The 11,787-nt window shown below is 37.7% G+C and overlaps 1 protein-coding gene across 1 annotated transcript; it reads right to left on the bottom strand.

The window, feature by feature from the left end:
• Positions 1-8: 8 nt before the first annotated feature.
• SETH3 (Sugar isomerase (SIS) family protein) lies at positions 9-11,347 on the bottom strand. Its single transcript, XM_089991740.1, has 3 exons — positions 10,565-11,347; positions 352-575; positions 9-258 (listed from the first exon to the last, which is right to left on the bottom strand). Exons 1-3 carry the CDS (start codon positions 11,222-11,224, stop codon positions 102-104), a joined length of 1,041 nt encoding a protein of 346 aa, XP_089847866.1. The 5' UTR covers positions 11,225-11,347; the 3' UTR covers positions 9-101.
• Between the last annotated feature and the right edge of the window lie 440 nt (positions 11,348-11,787).

The following is an 11,787-nucleotide window of genomic DNA, read 5'->3' as shown; positions in this document are numbered from 1 at the left end:
TTGACATATTGTAAGACAATCTCTCCTTATATGATATAGAAGTAACAATAGTACAAAGAATTATAGCAGAAGGATATAAAACAAACAGAATAACAAAAATTTTAAAGTCCTGCCGAGACCAGGCCATGCAAGGTCACTATCCCGATCACTACACTGTGATCGTTGACAACTGGCAAGAATTGCACTGGTGAAGGTGGAGATTCCATCTTCTTCATTGCATCAACTGCCATAGCTTCTGGACCAATTGTTCTTGGATTCCTAGCAAAATTTACGTGAAAGAACACATCTGAGCACACAAAGAATTATTGACTGCAAGCATGTAACAACAAATTGAAAGCTATGCAACCTTACCTGTTACACACATCTCCTACACGGAGCTTGAAGATGGCTTCACCATTAGCTTTTAGAGTGCGACGCAGGTCACCATCAGTGAATGTTCCAATCAGGTGATACTCATCATCAACGATAAGCAAGCACCCACATCCTTTGCTCGTCAGCTCAACAAGCTGGTCCATGATTAGGTCTCCTTCCTTACAAACGGGAAGATCCTCTGGTTTCTTCATCATATCTTTAACCTGCATATATGTTTTGGGTTATTTTCATCAGTTTGCTATAGCTAAGACATAATGATTGTCCAATCATACCATACTTGAGAAACACAAAAACATGGTACGAATCTAATTGCATAGTTTCACTGGTTCTGCAGAAGATGGATGACAGATGAAGCTAAAAGAATGATGGGCTCCAGTTTCATGAGGGCAGTGCAAGAAACAATAATTTCCATATTAGTTATTCAGTTACCTTGTCATGAGCCATTCCAACTACTGTTACTACATTTGCACTAATTTGACATAGCCTACTTATCCAGAAAACTTTTAGTAACATGTGGCAAAAACATGTCAAGCACAGAAATACGATTTAGTCTGTCACTTGGGTACGGGTGCAGGTATGGAGGGTACGACACGACAAATTTAAAAAAAGGGTACAGGGACATGGCTATATAGAGAGATAGGAAAGACTTTGGGTCTGGATCATATGTGGCTCCATATTAAGGTTTATATTAAAAATAAAAAAAAGTTTGCAAATGTAATTTTTGAAAAAAAGGGGGAGGGGAATGAAAATTTTAATATAAAAGGGAGAGGGGTATTTCATAACCCCTTTCCTCTCTCTCTCTCTAGAGAACAAGAAGACAAAGACGACGAAGGAGGGGGCCAAGTGAGGACCCAGCCCCACCACCTCTCTCTTTCAGGTATATTGGAAGAAGAAGAAGATTCTGGTATGCTCTCTCTCTCTCTCCTCTTCTCCTTTTTTTTCTTCCTTCTCTTCCTTTTCCTCTTTTGGTTTCTTCTTCTCTTCCTGTTTCGTCTTCCTCTTCCTTCTTCTCCTCTTTCTTTTTCTTCTTCTTCTTCTCATCCTCTTTCTTTTTTTTTTCTTCTTCCTTCTCTTTCTTTTTCTTCTTCCTCTTTATTCTTCTTCCTCCTAGCCTTTCACCGACATCAAACAAAAAAAAATGGTTTGGGTCGGGGTTGGACGCAGTGCGGGACCCGACCCACAACATACCCGCACTACGTTCGGTATTCACTCATGTCGATGTGTGTCAATGTGGGTACACTGACCGTTTTGGCATGTCCTGGTTACATAGGATTTAGTAGTGTTCTTTTATTGCTTTTTAGACACATGAATTGCTATGAGATATTTGTTATTTCTTGGTATTGTAATGAAATGGTGATCTTCCACGAATGCACTCGGATCACTCAAAAGGAAGTGTCTAAAAGACACTTTAAGCAAGACCCATAAAAGGATAAAAGCGAAAAACCACAAATAAATAATGCAACTTTATTAAAGTAGACAAATGCTTAAAAAACATTTGAAGAAGTAATTTTACAAGAGGGGCTGCACCCCTATTTATACAAGAGCAAGAGGGAGAGCTCATACTTCTAGCCGTTGGACTAGTTCCAACGACTAGATGTTTGGTTAAGTTTCGGTTGGAACTTAACCAAACTATATTATCTAGTTCTATATGAACTAGATAATATAAAATACATAAAAAATAGAAAAAATATATATAATAATATATATATGTATATATGTTACATTTTAACACCCCCCTTCAAACTTATGGTATAATAAGCAAAAGTTTGTCTAAAAGGAAGTGAAATCTGGGAGCTGCGAGAGGTTTGGTAAAAAAATCTGCTAATTGGTATTCTGATGTAACATATGGCAGATCAATGGTGCCATGCAAGTATTCCTCTCTGACATAATGACAATCCATCTCAATGTGTTTGATGCATTCATGGAAAGTCTGGTTGCTTGCGATGTAGATTGCACTCTTGTTGTCACAATACATTCGTGAGGCTTGTGTTGCTTCAGCTCCCATATCAGTGAGCAATCGCCTGAGCCAAATAACTTCCATTGTGGTGGTTGTCATGACTCTATATTCAGCTTCAGTGGAGGAAAGGAAAACCTTCTGTTGCTTCTTGCACCTCCACGATATTAGAGATTCACCTAAAAACACACAGAAACCAGTGGTTGAGTGCCTATTATTAGGATCACTTCCCCAGCCAGCATCAATATAAGCAATTAAATCTAAAGACGACGATGCAGACAAGAAGAGTCCGCATGAGAGAGAACTCTTTAAACATCTAATATTACGTAAAACTGCTTCCATATGAACGGAGGTGGGAGCATGCTGAAAGTGGCTAGCCGTGTGAACATGTGCAATGTCTGGTCGAGTGATAGAAAGGTAGGAAAGTGCTCCAACAAGTTGTCTAAACGGAGTGAGATCCTCTAGCCGTTCTTCATCATCAATTTTCATTTTAACATTTACTACTTTTGGAGTGTCAACTTTCTTATCATTTGTAATGCCAGACCTGCAAACAATATCAAAAGCGAATTTAGATTGAAATATTAAGTACCTACAAGGGGAATAAGCAACTTTTATTCCTAAGAAATATCTTAAAAGTCCTAGGTCAGGCATTTCAAAATGAGTTTTAAGAAGAGTTTTGATATTGGCTACTCCCCTATTTGTCACCTCCAGTGATGATCATATCATCCACATAAAGAAGAAGAATGATGATACCTGTATCAGATTGCTTAATAAATAACAAAATCCAATATCAGTCATAACATGACTAAATTTATCATACCAGGCTTTTGGTGCCTGTTTAAGGTCATAAAGGGCCTTCTCAAGACGAATAATTTTACCCTTAGGAAGACTGATACCAGGCGGAGCTTCCATGTATACTTCTTCAATAAGACTATCATTTAAAAAGGCATTTTTGACGTCCATTTAAAATATAGGCCATTTTTTGATAGAAGCTAAAGCAATTACAGTTCAAACAGTGATCGTTCGGGCCACAGAAGCAAAGGTTTTTTTGTAGTCAATGCCATACTCTTGAGCATAGCCTTTAGCCACGAGTCGGGCCTTATATCTTTCTAGGGTCCCATCACTTTTGGTTTTGACTTTGTAGACCCATCTACAGCCTATAGGCTTCTTTCCAAGTGGCAAGTCTTGAATGAACCAAGTGTTGGCCTTCTCTAATGCACCAAACACTCTTAATCTGGAGTAGTCAGGAGCTAAATCATAGAGTTTTTGAATTGGAGATATATTTTCTAAAGAAGAAGATGACATTCTATTGATGAGATAAGTGACAATTAGAGCTAAGTGGCAGTTAGAGCAGCTTTAGCCCAAACCCCTTTTGGCACTTGACTTGCTATTAACAAAGTCCGAGTAATTTTCATAACATGGCGATGTTTGTGTTCCGCAAAACCATTTTGTTGAGGAGTGTTTGGGCAAGATCGTTGATGAATAATGCCATATGAATTAAGATAATTTTTAAATTCTCCAAACATAAATTCTCCCCCTGAATCGGTGCGAAAGATGAAAATATTATTTTGAAATTTGTTTGTAACCATTTTATGAAAGATTTAAAAGTGAGCAAAAACTTCAGATTTATGTTTAAAAAAATAAATCCAGGTATGTCTAGAAAAATCATCAATAAAGACGACATAATATGCATAACCGCCTTTAGAAATAACTGGTGTGGGTCCCCAAACATCCGAATGTATTAGCTCAAGAGGTTTTGTAGAAACAAAGGTTCTACTAGAAAACAATAATCTTTTCATTTTTCCAAGAATGAAGTCTTTACAAGCAAAATTTTCAGATTTACAAAATTTTCTCAAACTTGGAAAGTATTGAATTTTAGACATACGAGGATGGCCAAGTCTTTTGTGCCATAGTCTGTTTCTAATTTCTTAACATTTAAACAAAATACATTCTTTGGAAGTTCCAAAAAGTCTATGTAATATAGCCCTCCTTCTCTATGGCCTTCCCCAATTAGCTTCCCTGACTGACGATCCTGTATCCAGCAACCACCAGAAGAGAATGATATATTACATCTATAATCAGAAATTAGAGAAACAGATAAAAAGTTTAAATTCAGTTTTGGGATATATCTAACTTTTGGAATACAAAAAGTTTTGGGTTTTTCAAAACATCAAACTCCTTTTATATCGAGAGATGTTCCATCTGCTGTAAAGACTTTTGAAATATTTGAGTTATTTTTAAGACATTCGGATAAACATTTGTAATTTGGGGTCATATGAAATGAGGCACCAGAATCTAAGAGCCAAGGAAAGTTACCTGAACCGGATACAGATGCGACTGCTGCTCCAGTTGAGGCTTCAGCGGAAGAGGATACCCCTTGAAGAAGGGGTTGAATGATCTCCATTAATTGAGCCATAAAAACAGGTGCATCTTGATCTTTTAGCTCAGCTTCAACTGATGCAACCTTCTTTTCATCTCTCCTTTTTAACTTTGGACATTGGGGCCTATAGTGCCCCGATTTATGACAGTGATGACAAATTACTTTTCTTTTGTCAAACTCGTCATTTTGCCTCCCAAAATGGGGGTGACCTATAAGCGCGAGTATGATTCTCAGGCCTAGATACTGCTAGGACAGAATCATTATCAGCTTTAGATGAACTTTTTCAGAGACGATTTTCCTCCATCGTTAATTCTTCAATAGTTTTCACAATAGAAGAAACTTTTCCTCGGTGAAGGAGGGCCGATTTGGTGGACTCAAATTTCGACATTAACCCAGTTATAAACTGGTAGAAATGTTCAGAATCGAGTTGCTTTTGGCGAAGTTCAATATCTTCGGCACAGTGCCATTTTGGCTCAAGAAGAGATAGTTCTTCCCAAAGTTCGGATAACCCATTGTAATATTCTTGAATTGATTTGTCTCCTTGGGTCATCATCCAAACCTTCTCTTAAAGATTGTACACATGTGCAATATCTTTAAGGGAATACATATTTTTAAGGTATTCCCATGCCGATAATCAAATTTGGCAAGACTAGAGCACTTTTTAATGTCAACACTATTGATAAGCCATGACATTATTTTCGCATGTCCCATTCTCCACTCTTTCCACCTTTTTTCATAGGAAGCTAAAGCCTTTATTTTCTCTTCTTCTGGTAATGGGACCTCCTTATCTCCCTCTTTCTTGGTAAGGGATAGTTTAGGTTCCGAATCAGAACCATCCACAATCCCCCATAAGCCTTTACCCCATATGTGGTGCTTCATGATTGAAGCCCACGTTACATAATTTGTGTCACTTAATTTCATGGGGATAATGATGACTTTATCATTGTCATCCATCGTTAACAAGAGGAGAAAACGAGAAAGATAGAAGAAAAGAACAAAAAAAGAAGTGGAGAAGGGAAAGATATACAATACAAAGATGTTGAAGCCCTCCAAATGATGCGATTTGAAGTTGATAATGAAGTGATAAAACACTTCTCTCTAAGTGACGAAACACTTTGCAAGAACAAGGTGATGACACACCTTTTGCACAAGGGGCACAAAAACCGAGGCAGCCTTTCTCCAAGATCTAATAATCCCGCGGCTCTGATACCATGTAATGAAATGGTTATCTTCCACGAATGCACTCGGATCACTCAAAAGGAAGTGTCTAAAAGACACTTTAAGCAAGACCCATAAAAGGGTAAAAGCGGAAAACCACAAATAAATAATGCAACTTTATTGAAGTAGACAAATGCTTAAAAAGCATTTGAAGAGGTAATTTTACAAGAGGGGCTGCACCCCTATTTATACAAGAGCAAGTCCAACGGCTAGAAATCTAGCCGTTGGACTAGTTCCAACGACTAGATGTTTGGTTAAGTTCCGGTTGGAAATTAACCAAACTATATTATCTAGTTCTATATGAACTAGATAATATAAAATACATAAAAAATAAAATATATATATATATAATAATATTATATATATATTACATTTTAACAGGTATCTACTTGTGCTCTCTCTCTCTCTATATATACTTATATATATGTATATATATAAGTATATATATACATATATGTATATATATAAAAAACATCTCATAAGTAGTTTATGCCTCAAATGTTTAAAAGTAGGAAGAGCTTCAAGACACTCCAAAGTGGTAGAAAATACATGGTACTCTGGCCCTAAGTCTACCGTAGAACAAAGAAAGAAGAGAAGAAGAAGATGGACAGGTATTTTCTGTAAAACGTTTATCTCTTAATCGAGGAAAACATGTGGGATGTATCCTTTTATAATAACAACTGAGTATTGCCCCCAACCTTCTCTTAATCGAGGAAAACGTGTGGGCTGTATCCTTTTATAATAACAACTGATATTTTACAGTATTGCCCCCAACCTTCTCTTAATTGAGGAAAATGTGTGGGTTGTATCCTTTTATAATACTGTGTCTGTGTATACTGTCCCAACACACTTTGGATCTAATTGTTCCGATGACAATTTAATTTTAATTGTCAAGTTTGGTGCATTATGGACCAATAACGTTTACATGCTTTTGAAAACCTGCATACACATTAAAACTTCTTAATATACATGCTCTATATACACGAGACATGAAATTTTATGGTCAAGTCAAGAAAACCTTCAATGAAGACTTAAAAATCAATGGGACTACCAGAAAGTACTGTTTGTGTGTGTATACACACATACGGAACAAATACTTTTTTTAAAATATAACAAATCAATTAATCTTTCAGTTCCAGAAGCTATGTGAACAATATGGATGATGTTTCTTGGAATCTTGAGTATGTTGGAACCCTTGTGACATATTGTTTATATGTTTAGCTGGAGAGGTGTGTGTGTTTTTTATATATTGAGATATGTATAAAATATCGTGATATTTTTATGAGATATTGTCACAAAAGAAAAAATAGCGATATTTTGTAAATATCGCAAAAAATGCCATTTTTAACTTTCAAATAATTCATGAAAAAATGAGAGATTTTCATAAATCTCGCGATATTTGTCACTATGGTTGGAACCATCTATATCCAAAACACAGTTATTTTTACATGGCTCACCACCTTCACATTTGGAGCCACTGCCAGAGCTAATTGTGAAGCATAAATTTCTCTAGAAGCATTCCCAAGTGCAGAAATAAATATTCATATAGGAAATTCACCTTAATTACATCAATAGAACTAAAAAAAGAAGTGCAATCCATTCATTATCAAGAGCATAAATAAGAGAAAAATGTATTTGAAAACTTCATATGAGAGGTTGCATCTGGACTAAACTTTACATCAGAAAAACAAATAAATCCTTTTAATCTACTTTTGCTTGCTTGATAATCTCACACCAGCTAATCCAAGTCTCAACTAAGTTATAAACTAAAACAACCTAAGCAGTAACAGTAAGTGGCATACCTTTACATACTACAATCCAGAAAAAACATAAAATAATCACAGAGGTGGCAGAGTAAAGTGTAAGATATAAAAAGCCAATCAAAGCAGAATGCTGATACATGCACCAACCCAAGAAGGCACAAACTTGAGACATAAGAGAATGAACGGCTAGTCAAAGAAATATTTCCAGAAGTTGGTTACCCATTTGGTGTTTCCTGCATGGGTTTTCTTTCACCGGGATAAAGAGCAAATTTATAAGTCTAGGCTTGCAGGCAACATGGTGAGTTGTTCAAATGGATTGACAAAAATTTCAACGTGCAAGTATGCACTAGTAGTTCATCTGGAAGTTTCAAGAAACAGTATATTTTGATGCCATGCTATAAAATTTTAAAACAAAATCAGAAACAGTGAAAGAAAGAAAATCTATACCTGCTTCTTTAGGAAAGATGAAAAGACCATCTACCTACCAATTTCACTTGTAATCAAACAGAAAAGTGATGAGCAGGATGAGTATTACCTTCATCATTGGAGATAAAAAGAGAATACAAAAATTTATAAAATTGCATTTGAAGATCATAAACCATAAAACCAACAATAAAAATGAACTAAATCATGCACAAATTTCCATAAGAAACAAAGCAAGTTTGAAGAAAAAGACACATTTTAATTTTAGGCAGATTGTGGATTGTAATTGGGCCAGGCTGAGGTTGATCCAAATAGGACCTTTTGTAACTGGTCCCAGGCCCAGACCTGGCCCATTAAAATTTTAAAGGCACAAAACAATGCTGCAGATGCGTTAGGCCCAGTCTTCCGTCTTACAAATCAGACCAGAAAGCATACAGATCTTATGACAGGCTAGGACAAAATCCAGGAGAAAGCCTATGAGTTTGGCCCTGTTCACAGTCATCCTTGGACAATTCTACATAAACTGCTTTTAATAAACATAAAGAAGATAATACTGAACTATATATTAGATAGATTGCATATCTAAACTAGGAGAAGGAAGCACCTCACATTCAAATTCCATATTTTGAAGGCAAGCCAGAACCAGATGAGCAATGCATCTTGAGAAGAAACAAGATTGCTAAGTCTAGATTAACTTTCATAGCCACGATAAACTGCAAATGACAAATCATGAGCAAGAGACAAAATGGATCCTGCCTTGTTTTCAAAGTCAAATCTTCAAAAGGAAAACAATAAACCATGATGAATAAATGGAAAAGAAAGAAATCCTAACAACCAAAGTTTTACAAAAATAAAATAAAACAATCTAAATCTTAGCCTTCAAGCCATAGTTGCCAATATCACCGATATTTTGAAAATATTGCAATTCGGATTTTTTTACTAGTTGATAAAAACTTCAAAATATCGCAATATTTTCAAAATGTTGAAAACATAAATATCGCCATAACATCATGCTATTTTAAAGTTTTTTCTTATTTTATTTGTTGTTTTTAGTATATATATATATATTATTCTATGTTTCTTTTATTTTTAAAAACTTTCAAACTTTTTCTTTATATTAATAAGAAAAATACTGATAAACCTATTCTTTTATATTCTTTTTAATTTTCTCTGCATTTTTTTCATTTTCTAAAAACATCAGATTTTTCTGAGATTTTCCCGAGAAAACCCATCTTTAAAAGAAAAAATTGCCAAGAAATTCTCGAGAGAGAGATTGGCTACTATGCTTTAAGCTCAACTGGATGCACACAAAATTTGACCACCCAGGCCAAATTAATGAAAAGAAGAAATTCACACGAACAGCAAATGAAAAACTGCTAATGTCTTTGACAGATCAAATATGTCATCTCAATTTTGATACGTTACTGAATTGGGCACATAACAAATAGTGGCGGCCCAGATCTGACAAACGTGAAAAAAGGGAAAGCATGTATTAAAAAAGCAAACGTTAAACCCATTAAGAACTCTCACAGATCACAACTAGCAATCACCAGGATCAGCTAAATACTGAAGACAAAAGAAACAAACCCTCAAAATTAAAAGAGGAAACCCATCAAAATCAATGCTGCATTTCAAGGATCAAGGAAAAACAGGCAATGCGAAATGAGAACTGCAATTTGTAAATCAGATACCCTCACAAATCAAAGAGGAAACCATCAAAATCAATGCTGCATTTCAAGGATCAAGGACAAACAGGCAATGCTAAATGAGAACCACAATTTGTAAATCAGATACCCTCACAAATCAAAGAGGAAACCCATCAAAATCAATGCTGCATTTCGAGGATAAAGAAGAAACTGCAATGCAAAACAAAAAACACGATTCACAAATCCAATACCCTCACAGATCAAACAGGAAACCCATCAAAATCAATGCTGCATTTCGAGGATCAAGAAGAAACAGCAATGCAAAACAAAAAACACGATTCAAAAATCCAATACCCTCACAGATCAAACAGGAAACCCATCAAAATCAATGCCGCATTTCAAGGATCAAGGGAAAGCAGACAATGTGAAACAAAATCCGCAATTCACAAATAGCAACGGATTACCCACCAAGAAAAATAGAGGCCCACAAACACACACACACACACACACACACACACACACAATTCCATATCAGCTAATTTCTAAAGAAAAAAAGAAATACACCTTCACAAATCAAACAAGAAAAGCAAACCAAATCAATGCCACATTTCAAGGATCAAGGAAAAGCAACGAATGAGAAACGAAAACCACGATCTTCACAAATCAAACCGAAAATGGAAAACCCACCAAGAAAAGAGAAAGAGAGCATCAATAGAAATCCTTCACATTAAAAGATCAAAGAAACAACCCCCACATTCGCAGATCAAACACAAAAAAAACGTCAATTCCCGAACCAAAAAAAGCAGACCTTAAAGATCAAACTCTTCCCGATCCGGCCGGCCGGGTGGTTCGCGGAGTACTCCTCCCTCGTCAAGCTCCTGGCGCTCATGAGCGCGATCGCCACCGTGTCGCCAAACAGCATCTGGATCGCCGTGGAGGTCACCGGCGCGAGATCGAAAGGGCAGAGCTCCCTCTCCAGAGGGAGGTAGACGCTGAGATCGCAGGCGCTCGACAGGAGGCTGCTCCGCGACGACGTGACGGCGACGAGGAAGGCGCCCCTGGCCTTGGCGCAGGGGAGGAGTCTGAGCAGTTCGTCGGTGTTTCCGCTCTTGCTGAAGAACACGAGGTGGTCGTGGGGGGAGAGGGCGCCGATGTCGCCGTGGAGGGCGTCGGTTGGGGAGAGGAAGCCGGACTTGACGCCGAGGGAGACGAGGGTCTGCGAGATCTTCTGGGCGACGAAGCCGGACTTGCCGACTCCTGTGAAGAAGATGGTGCCCCTGGCGTCGAGGAGGGTGCGGGTGAAGAGGTGGGTCTGGGTGATATCGAGGTTCTGGAAGAAGAAGTCGAGGTAGCGCTTCTGGGTCTGGAAGAGGTCGCGGAGGCCGCCCAGGGTGAGGGCCGGCCCGGGGTCCTTCTTCTTCCCGTTGGCGTTGGGAGGGTCGGAAGAAGAACACGGTAGGGAACCCATTCTATTCTCGTTTGCTGTTGCGAGGGAGGAAGAAGAAGGTTTCTCTCGTCTTCTTTGATTTCTTTTTTTTGTTACCAAATTTGGTGATTGATCGAACGAATTTTAGGGACGTTGGAACTTGGTGGTATGCGTGTGTGATGCAAGGATTTCTTGTATTGGTATTCGGGATCTTACCAATCTCATGGTGGGTGGGGACCCTCACTCAGGGTGTTTTTTGTGGGGTCCATGTGTGATTGACTTTGCTGATTTGGATGTGCCTCATGAAATGAAATGAAATGCTAACGTATCAGGTTACGGTAGGCCGTCAGAGCTCAGTACCCTGATGCCGTTCATCAATGAATGCTGCTATGGATATGGATGGACTCCATATCTCTTAGATGAGTCTCAAATTTTTTTCCTTTTCAGAGCCGTTGATGCCCTTGGATGAACGGCATCTAGAACATAGATAGCTTCTTCATTTGTAGCATGGATGAACGGCATAAAGCTAACTCTGACCTGATACTGATGGTGTTTATGATATTGCTGCTGGTGGGATTGGGCGTGGGTGGCCCCACCTGGGGTTT

This window comes from Nuphar pumila, chromosome 16 (assembly GCF_984573655.1).
Source record: "Nuphar pumila chromosome 16, dmNupPumi1.hap1.1, whole genome shotgun sequence".
NCBI classification, from domain to species: Eukaryota; Viridiplantae; Streptophyta; class Magnoliopsida; order Nymphaeales; family Nymphaeaceae; genus Nuphar; species Nuphar pumila.
This window is presented reverse-complemented; position numbering and strand designations above follow the sequence as displayed.

Excerpts from the sequence above, each read along its gene's own strand:
- SETH3 (XM_089991740.1), bottom strand. The coding sequence starts at position 11,224 with ATGGGTTCCCTACCGTGTTCTTCTTCCGACCCTCCCAACGCCAACGGG. Across the intron at positions 576-10,564 it reads GGAAGAGTTTGATCTTTAAG|GTTAAAGATATGATGAAGAA; the intron begins GTCTGCTTTTTT and ends ACATATATGCAG. Across the intron at positions 259-351 it reads GTAGGAGATGTGTGTAACAG|GAATCCAAGAACAATTGGTC; the intron begins GTAAGGTTGCAT and ends AAATTTTGCTAG.